General features: G+C 37.3%; 1 protein-coding gene across 4 annotated transcripts in view; it reads right to left on the bottom strand.

Annotated features, from left to right (window-relative positions):
* SYT1 (synaptotagmin 1) overlaps positions 1-13,940 on the bottom strand; it is a 567,791-nt gene that overhangs the window by 155,876 nt on the left and 397,975 nt on the right. For all 4 annotated transcript variants that reach the window (XM_059683704.1, XM_059683702.1, XM_059683701.1 and 1 more), the window contains one exon: positions 2,064-2,248. In XM_059683704.1, coding sequence (XP_059539687.1) covers positions 2,064-2,248 — 185 coding nt within the window. The remainder of the gene's footprint in view (positions 1-2,063; positions 2,249-13,940) is intronic.

The raw sequence follows: 13,940 nt of genomic DNA, 5'->3' as shown, positions 1-13,940 counted from the left end.
ACTGGAGGAGACGGCCCTGATTGGCCCTGATTGATCGCTGGCTAGGCCAAGGGACCCCACCTGTGCATGAATTTGGGCACTGGGCCTCAAGAATAATTATATTATCAAATAATATACTATTATTCGATACTTTAAACTTTTAATTTCAGGATAGTGGGATTTTAATTTTATTGTAGTTACGAAAATGATAGTATTATCTTTTCAACCTATTGTTTGACATATATAGTTGAAATTCAAGTAAAAATGATTCATTTCATGTCCATATTGAAGATTGCTTCTACACTTATTCCAATACATTATTTAAATAAATCTGTATCAAGTCAAGTCCTGCTTGCTATGGACATATTGAAATAAAGTAAGGGATGATTTAAAATCTCAGTTTCTATGTAACAGATTAACCAGAAAGAAAAGTCCTTATTAGACACGTGTGACTTAACTTCTGTGCATTGGATTCTATGGTTGTGATTAGAAACTTTCAGAAAAATGTAACCCTTCTTACTCTGAGCTCAGAACAGAGCTCGCTGAGCATGAACACTAGCCTTACATCCACTCTATAGCCCTGAGACCTCACAAAAGTTCAGGGAGTGAAAAATGAGCTCTGTGAAATTATTTTCAATAGACATGACTGTGTCTTTGAGAAAAAGTGTTTAAAACTCGAACTGGGGTGGAGGGTTATTGTCCTGAGTGAGTGATTAACTAGGAAACTATGCAAATGTACTAACGTGGCTTTGTTGATTCAATTGTTCCTAAGATTCACATATTTAAGAGTTTACTTAATAATAATTAATACAGTGGGGCCTTGACTTACCAGTGTCCCGACTAACAAGTTTTTCAAGATACGAGCCGTCTCTCGGCTGATTTTTTGCTTTGAGTTGTGAGCTAAAATTCGGGTTACGACCCAGCTTCAGATACCCCACTGCTAATTGGTGCAGCGAACGTCACAGTGAACGCCACAACATCAGCCCAGCATCACGTGTCTCACTCGTTCACCGTTGATTTGACATACGAGTAATTTGAGCTACGAGCTCCATCACGGAATGAATTAAACTCGTAAGTCAAGGCCCCACTGTACTATAAGATGAGTTTCTAAAACTGCATATATATGTTGCTATTTTGAAATAAATAGAACTTTTGAATTATTTGAAGGGAAACATTTGAAAACTAAAAATTTTATTTCTTTGAAAAATCTGTCTATGTTTTAATATGAATGAAATGTTATTTAGAAATATCCATGGTGAATATGTTTCAAAAAAACTGAAGAGGCACTTAATCATTATAATTATTAATAATAAAGTATTCTGAATCAAATCATTCAGTTGATTTAGTAAAAATACACAATATAAAGGACATCCAAACAGCTTCCTTAGAAAATAACCCAGCCAGATTGATTTTGTAATCTTTGTTGTGGGTTTAATTGTTCCAATGTGAGGAAATAAGAATTTTGCCTTTAAAGTCTACCCTGTTCTTTAGGGCCAGCTCATACTTCCATTATTCCCAAGCACTAATTATTGAGCTGGATGGATACATACCATGGGTAGCTTTCATCAAGTGTGATAAACACGTTTAAAAATCAGTTATCTAGTAGGGATCAAGAACAGTGATAATGCGGGCAACCTGCTTGGGCCCCCTCCCTGCAGCAAGAAGCTTTTCTGTAATAAAACTTTATCTCAAAAAATAAAAAAGTGATAATGCTAGAAAGGTGACCTGCCCAAGAGGGATAACACTCATTTATTCTTTAATATGTTTCTCAAACTCTAACACAATTAAGACTGGCTAAGCGGTTGTAATCAGAATATCCAGGCATCATTCCAATATGCTGACCCATCAAGAGGGTCATGGAAGCCCTTTTCTGGCTTATATGCTTAGGAGACTCAAAAAACCCTACCAAATATTTCCATTGCACTTTGGGATATTAAATAATGGCTGAAAGGATTGCAAAGCATCTCTAAAACAATGTTATTTGTCCAGAAGTTGTTCATTTCTATACTTATCTCACAGAAAAGAGTAAACCATTTATTAATTTCCAATAAAATCTAAGGAGAACTATGGAATGAATACATTACCTGATCTTTCATGGTCTTCCCTAAGTCTTTCACATCTTTCATGTTAATGGCATTCTTTCCTCCCTTTTCCTTTCCCTTCTTCTTGTTTTTCTTTTTGAACAAACATTTCTTGCAGATACAAAAGCAGCAGGTCAGGACTAAAAGGACCACGACTATGGCTATGGCAATTAAGGCCCATGGTGGCACTGAAAGAAAAACATGTACAGAGAACATTAGTAGTAAAACACACATGCAAAACTTTTAACTTATGGGCTATAAAGATATTTACTCATTCATTTCCATTCATTGAGCACCTGTTATGCTCTAGTCTAGGCGCTCTGTTCTGCATTACTTTATCTAGTTGTTTCCTATATCTATAGTGTTTATATATATATATATTTTGATTTTTCTCTTCCAGATATGTCAAATATTCCCTCCCTATTGCTTTTCCTGCTCCTCCCAGCTATATTTTCATTAATCCTTTCCTTCATTCATTCAGAGCATTGCTTTGGAGTTTGACCTCTGAGTTTAAACCCTGGCTTCACCATTTACTAGCTGTGTAACCTTGAACAAGTTGTCTAACTTCTTCTTGCCTCAGTTTCTTCATCTCTAAGGTGGAGGTAAATTGGTAGACAGCTCATAGTCTTTCTGAAGTTTAAAATAAGATGCAGTACCTGGCACATGGTAAAAGTTTGATAAATATTAGTTATTATTACTTATCTAGTAAGTAGTAGGGGTTCTATGATGTCTGGGCAAGATGGGAGTGGAAGCCATTAGTCAAACATAAAGACAAATGTAGCATCACAATGGTAGAGAAGGTTAGAGGGAAAGTGCTTGGTGCTCTGAAAGTCAATCACGGGGAACTTGGCCCACTCGGGATCTCCAGGGCGGTGGCTCTGTGCTCAGTGGCTCTCAACCGTGGTTGATACAGGCTTGGACACTTACAGGCTGTGCAACTCTGGCCAGATTGACCTCACTGTTCTGAGTTTCTGCTTCCTCCTCTGTAAAGTGAAGGTAATAGTGGTACCCACTTTATCTATCTTGAAGATGAAAGGAGTTAATATATTAAAAAGTTTAGAATGGCATCCAGCACATAGCAAGGACTCAATGTTAGCTGTAATAACTCAAAACATGGAGCTAAACACAGTGAGTACAGCTCAGAGTACCTGTGGGGACATAAAATATGCACACCAATGAATACGTAAAAGGAGAGATAAGTTCACTAAGTGAAGTTCAGTGGGTATGCGAGTGGGGCTGAGAAGGGGAGAAATGATCATTAGACAAGGGGAGGCTTCCAATTTATAGGCTCTGTTGAATATAGGCATATACACTGAGTGGCCGGATTATTATGACCACCTGACGTTTGTAGGCAAATTAGCTATAATTTCGCGCTGAAGTTGCTAGAGGGCCCGACCATTATAAATAGGGAAGCAGGTTGTTTACCATGATAGTGGAAGTGATTTTTTTCTGAAGATATGGGTAAACAATGTGATTTAACAGCCTTTGAATGTGGAATATATACACATACACATACATACAAGTACACTCAAACATTTTTATCGCAAGTTGTCCATCTACTGAAAGTCAGTGTATTTTCTTATTTGGCACCCACCACACATGTGCTTATCAAAAATAAGTTCCTGTGAAAACATTCAGGATTTCACTTTGCCTGGAAAGGAATTACTCAACCAGAAGAAATAATCAGATTTGCCTATTGTAATCAGAAAAGACATTGTGCACTGAAATGGTAAAAGAAAGTTATATTTTCTTCCAGCTACATAAACATTACTAGAACTAATGACTGCTGGACACAAGTCAGGATACTTTGATAAAGTAATAACAAAAATATTAACTTCTCTTCAAACCTGAGAAAACCTACTCTATGCTGTCTCTGTATTTATTTTCATAGAGTAGAATATGTACTGTGCATATTGTTCAAGATTATGATTGACTACTAGCTGTTAACCTAAGGACTTATAAAATCACAACTTCCAAAATTGTATGTTCAGCCAAAGAAATATTTGTGTGAAAGTTTTAGATAAAAGTTTCTTACCTCTTTTAATCTAGTTAAATGCCTACCAAGCATTAATGAGAGAGCCTATGTAGTCATTGCAGGTGAGACTATCTATAATAATAAAAAGCATAATATGCTAATTAGACTAGACATCCTTCTGGATGTCCTTCCCAACAACCTTCTGGATGAAGCTGGGGCTGCAAGGGAAGCCCACATCCCGGGTGCCAGAGGGAAGCTGGTGCCAGCAGCCAGGGAAAGGAAGGCCTACTGTTGCACAAATTTCATGCATCGGGCCTCTAGTATTTAATAATGACTGTTCATTTTGAACCTTGTAAATTATGCTCCTAGTTGGACTTGTGTGATAGTCTCTTAGAGAGCGACATGGAAGTCTCTTAAATTGCACAGGACAAGGAGATCACTTGACAACTTCACAAAAAGAAAATAGACAGTGGAAACACAGACAAATTATTTAATCAAAAGGAGTTAAAGGGATAGAAACATAGGATTACAGCCAGAAATCTGAAATAGTGCCACTTGTAGGTAAATTATAGCCACTAAAAAACTTATTTTGTGACTTTTATTTCTTAAAGTGCTACTGTCTCCTAGATCTCCTTGCAGTTGATCTTCTGAATACCTTAGTTTTGAGTATGCTGTATTGACTATATGAAATTAACAAAAATTTTCTCATAATTTACTGGCACCTTTAGATAGAATTAATTTAAAAAAAGTTGTTTTGTGCACTCATTTGAAAATCTGACTGAATAGTTAATCTCTCTCTATATAAAAGTCTAATATGCAAATTGTCCCCTCAGGTGTTCAACTGAGAGTTTGCTCGCTTATTATGACATGTACTGACCACCAGGGGATGGTGCGGAATGAAGGAAGGCCCTGGCTGGCAGCCAAAAGGAAGGCCCCAGCTGGTAGCCCGAAGGCCCCAAATGGCCCTGATGGCCGGCCAGGCCTAGGGACCCTACCCGTGCACAAATTTTGTGCACTGGGCCTCTAGTTATAATATAAATCACCATTTAATTCCATTTATCATGTTAAAAATTTATTCTATTGTATAAAGCAATCAAATATTTAAAATTGGATATCATATTATTCTATCTATCTATCATATTATTCATTTGAATATTAGTGGACAAATCTCATGGGATATATTTTGGATTAGGCTGAAAACTTATTGAAGACCTACTTATTATGAGTCATCAATTGTGCTATTGTTTTACATATATTATCTAATTTAATCTTCACAGCAATTTTGCCCATTATCCCTTCAATTTTGTATAGAAAGAAAAAAAATAGAGGGAATAAAAACTATGAAGTGAATAGTTTGAGAAATTCAAATATTTCTTTACATTAATAGGTTAAGATGTACATTATTTTAAATGTATACAGAGGAAAAATTATTGAGCTTTGAAACACTTTAAAAGAACATTTTATTTTTTAAAAAAATGAGGCAAATAATAGCATAAGATGCTGCCAATAGTGATTTTTATAATATAAAAGGTATCTTCAATGAAAATAGGCTCATCAAAATAGTGCTATTGATAGAAAGCTATCAGCTTGCTGTTACTACTACCGACTAATGGACTTTTGTGATGAGAATTTAAAAAATTTTTTTTAAAAATATATTTTATTGATTTTCCACAGAGAAGAAGGGAGAGGGATAGAGAGCTAGAAACATCAATGAGAGAGATTGATCAGCTGCCTCCTGCACGCCCCCCACTGGGGATGTGCCCGCAACCAAGGCACATGCCCTTGACCGGAATCGAACCCGGGACCCTTCAGTCCACAGGCCGGCGCTCTGTCCACTGAGCCAAACCGGTTCGGTAAGAGAGTTTTAAAATTTAACTTAAAGAACTTTCAACAGAAAATAATAGACTAGCATACAAACTCTTCATTAAAAATGTTGCTTTCATTTTCTAGTTAATGAATTAATCTCATATTATTTAACCCAAAGATAAACTGATGCATAAGCATTAAGACAAAGTCAAATCAAAACTGCTTCTGATGTTTTAACTTAGACTTTGTGGTGGGAAGAATAACAACACCTCAAAAATGTCCATATTTTATTCCCTGAAAACTGTGAATATGTTACCTTACATGGCAAAAAGGACTTTGCAGATGTGATTAAGGATCTTGAGAAAGGGATATTATCCTGGGTTATTCAGAGGGTCCCAAGAAACCAAGAAGAATGGTAGAATGGTGCTTACCAGGGGCTGGTATAAAGGTGTGTGAGGTGATGGGTGTGTGTGTATGTGTATGTATGTGTGTGTAAAGCATTTACTTAATAAAATTCAAGTACATATATTAAATCATCATGCTAGATACCTTAGATTTACACAGTGTCATTTATTCTATCTCAGTGTCAAAAAAAGAAGGGATCAGCCCTGCTGACACTTTGATTTTAGCTCAGTAAAACCTGTTTGGACTTTTGACCTCCAGAACTAGAAAAGAATAAATTTGTGTGATTTAATGCCTATAAATTTGGAGTCATTCATTATGGCAGCAATAGGAAACTCAAGAGATACACAGCAGACCTTGGAAGGTCTGTAATATATGCTGCATAGAGGTGATTATACAATTGGAATATTAGTGTGGGCTGTCTTTGTATTTTTTATGATACTTCCTTCTCATCTAGCCTTCCACCTCCCTTCTGCAACTGTTCTCATAATACTAACATTGTACCAAATACTCTCTCAAAGATAATCAATGGTTCCCTTTTGGAGAAACCCAAACAACGGTGTCTGTGGTAGGAGAAAATCTTGATCAGATATTCCTTCTTGAAATTTTCTTCTGCTTTTGTTTCTATTGTTCTTCCCAGCATCTCCTTCTAAGCCTCTGACTTTTCTCTCTTTCTTTCTGTGAGAAGAAACAAGTCATCTTTTCTGTCAAAGAACAGTTTAGGCAGCCACCATTTTGGACTGTGTAACTTGGCAGCCACCATATTGGCCTCACGGCTTGCAGCTGCCCTGAGGGCCTCCCTTTGAGTTAGCCAATTGTGAAAGACTGTGAGCCTGAGCTCCCATCAAGAGCAAGGGACAGGTCATGTGCATCAGGGGTTAGAAGCCAAGCAGACCTCCTGCTCGGTGTGCGCGTGCTTATAGTCCATGTGTGCGCACCCTTCTACGTAGAAGTAAAGATGTTTGCCTTGCTGCCTGGCTGCCGAGTATGTTTTGTGTTCTACCAGGACCCCTGAATTCGGGGGCTCGCCTTATTTCTAACATTTCCCATTCCCAAGTCTTAAAAAGTTATTCAAAGTCCTTAGCCCAGCCGCGGGCAAACTACTGCCCGCGGGCCGGATCCGGCCTGTTTGAAATGAATAAAACTAAAAAAAAAAAAAAAAAAGACCGTACCCTTTTATGTAATGATGTTTACTTTGAATTTATATTAGTTCACACAAACACTCCATCCATGCTTTTGTTCCGGCCCTCCGGTCCAGTTTAAGAACCCATTGTGGCCCTCGAGTCAAAAAGTTTGCCCACCCCTGCCTTAGCCCCTTGCTCATCTTCATGTTCGCTCACTGTTGAGCACATCCTTTCCCATGCCTTACCCTTTTAGGTTGGTTATTCCATTCTGCTTCATCGTCTATATGTTTGAACTGTATTCCCCACTGCCTACAGATTGTTTCCTGTGAATCCTCCATCTTCTCAAACCAGGACATCAAGTATATTCCTTTTATTTTGAAATGGTATTCTTCCTTAGTCATTTAAATATTTATTTTTGAGGCTCCACACAGGTCTCACTTAGTGTGGACAGATTTTTAAATACAAATATTACATACGTTTGCTAAAATTTCCCTCTTCCACCCAGTGGAAAATATTGACTGTGATACAATAAACTAGGTGTAAATTGAAATACTACTTAAAAATAAAAAGACAAATCCATATGAATGTATAAAAGGTATTTTAATATATCCTCTTCCTACACAAAAACTTCACCTCTTACTCAAACTTCACTTCAAAACTCAGCTCTCCTAGATTATTCATGACATGAAGCACTGATATTTAATGAAAAAATAATATAATAATTAGGAATCATTTAGAAATAAATTTGCATTACCAGATCTTCTGGTGGGGAAATCCCAAACAAACAACTATTCCCCTCATTAACAGAGGCTGTTCTTTCATGGGAAGTGGGATAAACTGAGCAGTTTAAAAAAGTAATGCGCACTGGTGTGCTTAATTGGTTGAGTGATATCTTGTGCATTGAAAATTTGAGGGTTTGGTTCCCAGTCAGGACACATATCTAGGTGTCGGTTTGATCTCCGGTTGGGGTGAGTAAGGGAAGGCAACTGATACATTTTCTTTCTTTCTTTCCTCCTTTCTTTCTTTCTTTCTTTCTTTCTTTCTTTCTTTCTTTCTTTCTTTCTTTCTTTCTTTCTTTCTTTCTTTCTTTCTTTCTTTCTTTCTTTCTTCCTTCCTTCCTTCCTTCCTTCCTTCCTTCCTTCCTTCCTTCCCTTCCCTTCCCTTCCCTTCCCTTCCCTTCCCTTCCCTTCCCTTCCCTTCCCTTCCCTTCCCTTCCCTTCCCTTCCCTTCCCTTCCCTTCCCTTCCCTTCCCTTCCCTTCCCTTCCCTCCTTCCTTCCTTCCTTCTTTCCTTCCTTCCTTCCTTCCTTCCTTCCTTCCTTCCTTCCTTCCTTCCTTCCTTCCTTCCTTCCTTCCTTCCTTCCATTCTTCCTTTCTCTCTCTCACCAATAAAAAAATATCCTTGGGTAAAGATTTTTTAAAAAGTGTCACCAAGAACAAGGATATTTATGAGTATACATTCATAAAAGGGAAATTTTTAATATTACTGAATAGCAGCCCTGTGTGTCAAGTTATGTTCCCAAATCCAAAGTCTACTCATCATTCACACATTGTACTCAGACCTACAGAATGAGCAGCTGGGGAGAGGCACTTTTTAAAATCTACACAAAGGGCTTTATGACCAAGGGGAGCCCTACTCTAGTTCTCCTGATTCCGCGCTCTCACTTCTAAATAGGTTTTTCTTCCCCACTTTCTAAAATGCCTGTCTGAGTACTGTCAGCTTAACAGTGCTCAGTAAATGTCAGGTGGGCTCAGAAGAAACCCACAGAGCCATGTTCTTAAGGTCAAGTGGAAGTAGAGTGGACAGTCTCTGAGGCACACCACCATCTGAAGTGTGTTTTCCTTAGGTCTGCTCTCAATCCTACTTCCTTAGCTCTGACTCTCTCCTGCCTCATTCCCAGTCACAGCCCCCCTGCTGCAGTCTCCTAGGCTGGCAACCTTCTGATGGATTTGTGCATTGGGTCCAGGATTAATCCAGGGCAAAACTCACTGGTTTTGTATTTCCTGCCTTAACTTCATGTTTAAGGGAAGCTCTACATTATCTGTCAGTTCCATTCCCATTCATCATGTTATGAAACAACTTTAAATCCATCTCTCTTACATAAGACAAGCTGTGTTTTCTTCTCTGAGGGATATAAGCGTGTTCATTTACATCTGTCCTAGATATTACAGCCGAGAGACTCAAGATGAGACAAGTAATAAACTATTGCTATGGCCACTACAGAAATTCGGCAGTAAACTCAAGCATTTTCTACCTTTGACACACCTGTTTTGTTATAGAAGGGCCTCACCACTGCACTAATGTCTGTTATTTGTTTTATGAATAATCTACATATTTTCCATTCTTATATTTACTTAAGCTTTTTACCATCTTCTAGTTTTATCCAAAAATAATCCATCTTTCCATATCAGCATACATTAATGCAAGATTCAGAATATAATATGAAAATAAATTTTCTATTAACCAGTAGGAAAAATAATATGTATTTCAAAGTTTTGCTTTTAGACTGTTTAGTAATAATTTTTAAAAACACAAGGACAAAAATTTTTCAAAGATTGATTTAAAAATAAGCCTTGATTTTACAAAGCTACAAAGCTTTTTCTACATTACAGAATGCAAATAGGAAAAAAAACCCCACCTTTGGAAATATGTGGATTAATATACTCATTAACCACTATTGGAGACAGGACATACAAGGCAAAATTTAAACAATGTACAGAATATGGTTTATGATTAACCCAACCATTTAAAGGTCAGAATGAAGAAATGGCTTCAAAGACTATGCATTCCTGGCTCCTGAGGTCTAAATAAACTTACCTTTTCCTCACTCTTTAGAACGGTAGTTCTAAGCCTCCTTTTAATTATATGGCACCTTTTCAAATAGGACATGTTATGGGCTATTGATGGGAAATATGTAGTTTGTGTGCTGTGTGTGTGTGTGTGTGTGTGTGTGTGTGTGTGTGTGTTTGTGTTTAAATTTCCACACAATTGGGAGTGTTATCCTTGTGGAGATTATAGGAGTAGGACACCACTGGACTCCAAATTACAAACTCCTTTCCCAGAACATCAATGTAAAATTCATCAAGATTATTGAATTAGGGAAAATTTACTCCAACATTTGGTCATTTAACTTTTCATTTATTTCTTCTTGGCAATCTGTTGCATTATCAGACTGTGCCGGAGTAGTGGGGAAACAGAGTGCAGAGAAAAGCTGGGTCTTTCTCTAGGAGCTTATGAAGACTTCATTCCCAAGATAAAAACTAGATAGGAAACAATACAGAATTAAGCACAGAATTCAATGGAGTAGGAGGTTGTGTAGGTAATAGGTTGGAGAAGGACAAAATAAAGAGTCCAAGAGTTCAAGGAAGGCTTTGTGGAGGAGGTGAGCTTGGAAGCCTTGCTTGATAACACAGTGAAAATAACATTTTGGGGACTCCAGTTCTTTCCCCTTCCCTTTTCCCCTGACTCCCTCCTCCTGTCTGTCTTCTTCCCTCCTCTCTCTCTTCCTTTCTCCTTCCTTCCCATCTGTCCTTTGGTTTTTAGACTCCTTTTAATCAAACTTATCACCCAGTAACTACCTTGTTAAACAAAGCTCTCAATAAAGCAAAGACTTAAGGAAATCTACATTAGACTTTTTAAAAATAATATTTAATGAAAAGACCTTTCCTTATAGTAGACATATGTAGCCTTCTCTAAATAACCTTAAAAATTACCTTCTTAGGAGCACATGTTCCTTTCATACAGTTCTGTTTAGCTTTTCAGTATGTGCCTCTGACAAAAAAGCAAACTGGGAGATGTTTCTGTATAAATATGTTGTAAAAATGATCCAAGCTACTGACTTGAGTTCGCTACCTGTGGCTTTTTAAGGCAGATGGACGGTGTGAACAACAATGTAGGGGAGAGGCTCATTCATTCCTTTATCCAGTCATTCATGTGAGTGTCTAGTTAATACATTTAGTGCTCAGCACATTGGAGGAACAGTAAATAAGTTTGCAGTAACTTATTTACTTAAACAGTTTATAGTCCAGCTATATGCATGAAGCAAATTGTGAACAATACGAGAAAGCATGTTAGGTAAATGAAATGAGGCCTTTTGCTAGATTCCGATTCTACTATGTAGTCAGAATTGCTATTTTACTTTTCAAATAAACTCTTATTTAGGATTATTTTTAAAAACTCTATAAATTTAATAAATGGAAAATCTGCCTCTCTTTGCCTATAAGCTCTTTACTGAAGTTTTCTATGTAAAACTTCAGTAAAATACATTATACTGCTTTGATATGCACAAAGTCACAACATATATATTGGTAAATTTTTACCAGAACTTCCATCCGTTGATCTGATTTCAATATGTACTATTCTATTGAACAAATTCACAACCCCTGCTGAATAACTTACTAAGGTTATTGATGTTTCTTGCTGAATGCAATGATTAGTCTTGGTAACAAAAGTTAGTCGGCTGAAGGCAATTTTATTTGCACAGGTATTAGTCAAATAATTAACTTTATAAAATGTCTATAATAGTCTGCTTTCAATGATAAGGCAAAGTCATCCATATCTTCACAATATTGGAATGTCTGAAATTTAACAGGGGAAAGGATGTTGGGTCTCCAGGCAGAGATAAGCCCCAGCACAAATTCCAGAGGATTTAGATAAGGCTCCACAGTAGGCCCAGGAGCTTGTGGTCTGCAGGCCCTCGGGAGAGTGCAGCGGTAAACAGAAAGGGATGCCAGGTAAGTTGGCAGAGATGAGGGCTATTCATGGGCTAATCAGTCCCGAAGCCTTTGGAAGTTTGTAATGGTTTCAATCATGCTGTGGACAACACAACTTCGTAGTTAAAGGGAAATCCATTTATCCTGTAACATTTGCAGTATGCCTCACTTGAGTTCTGCTTTCAAAGTTCAAAACTAAAAAAGAGTTATACCTGAGGTTCCACTTCTGTGTTAGAAATCTTCAAAATAATGATATCTTGGTTTCTGAGCCAATTAGTATTTGGTTTCATTATGATGCTTTGAAGTTGGTTAGCAATTTCTTTCATCTGTTTTCCATTAAAGATACCCAAGGAGGAAAAAAAAATTATCCTAGGAATTAAACATAGCACCTGTTTGTTGGTGACTTTTGGATAACTTAATATTTGATTACCTACTGGTTTCTTTGCTAAGCAATTTAATGTTCCTATGATTGAATCAAATTATGATGAAAGAATATCAGTTAAAGGGGCAGATATAATCCCTGTTACCTTATGATATATATTTTTTAATATATTTTATTGATTTTTTTACAGAAAGGAAGGGAGAGGGATAGAGAGTTAGAAACATCGATGAGAGAGAAACATCGATCAGCTGCCTCCTGCACACCCCCACTGGGGATGTTGCCCGCAACCAAGGTACATGCCCTTGACCGGAATCGAACCTGGGACCTTTCAATCCACAGGCCGATGCTCTATCCACTGAGCCAAACCAGTTAGGGCCCTTATGATATTTTATAGCTTCATTTCAACAGTTATAAGAAACAAACAGACAAAAATGTCACTTAGTGTTACTACCTGCTTTTTGAAAGACTTTTTTCCCCCCCTAATCTTGCAGGTTTATTATTCTAAGAGCAGGCAACACATTTTTAGAATTCCCTGCAACTTGGAGAGATTTGATTGTCCTGACAGGAGAACTGTGTGGTTGCTATGCATGAGCGCAGAAGAGCAGGATGTTTGAGTCTTTCCAGTCATAAAAGGAAAGAGTCAGGCTCATTAATTTCATTACTATACAAAGTGACAGGCAGACAACAGCGGAAACAAAACCCCTTGCTTGTCTAGCTATCCACAGGACATTTTTCCTTGATTATCCAATGGATTACTGCGGCTCTAGGCCCAACATTAATTTTCTTCTCTAACTGTTGTTTTCTCTGCTTCTTTCAACGTGTTTCTCTTCCTGGCTCTTTTATCTGTCCAATTCCAAATTTGTAGCATCATTTCTCTTTGTTTCCTGCTTCTTAGATTTGAACTTTTATCTTCTACAGCTCCCATGATTATTGATTCATTTTCTGTTCTTGCTTTTAAAAGGGCTTCTCTATGCTAGTCTTGTGTCTAGTGGCCTTTTCTTGTTTTTATTTTTTCCTTTTAAGTCTTATCCCTCTTCGGTTCAGAGCTTGTATTTCTAAGCACTGCAACTGTGGACATATGACCTCAAGGCCCTGCATGAATCTTGCTGGTTTTATAGATTCTCACAGATCTCCATTAAGAATGTAGAATTCCTTTTATTTTCATTTGTTTGTCAAACTCAATCATTTCTCTCTTTAAAATATTCCCAGTAGACTTCCTCTAAATGTCTACCTGAGGAATAATTACACATGAGCCTGTACATGGTCTGTCATCCACATTTATTTATGCCTTCTAAATTGTATAATCATATACTAGTAGATCCTTGTTTTCTAGTAGCTTTGTTTCTTCAACATGGGAGGCTACCTGAAGAGGAATACTATTATTTTCTTTTCTTCTACCTCTTTCCCATGAATACCAATTGGGTTGGGTAGATAGCAAATCTGAAGCAAACATTAAGTATTGAATAAATAAATTATAAGT

The sequence above is a fragment of the Myotis daubentonii genome, chromosome 2 (genome assembly GCF_963259705.1).
Source record: "Myotis daubentonii chromosome 2, mMyoDau2.1, whole genome shotgun sequence".
Lineage (NCBI taxonomy): Eukaryota > Metazoa > Chordata > Mammalia > Chiroptera > Vespertilionidae > Myotis > Myotis daubentonii.
The sequence above is the reverse complement of the archived record's forward strand: the minus strand, read 5'-3'. Positions and strand labels throughout refer to the sequence as shown.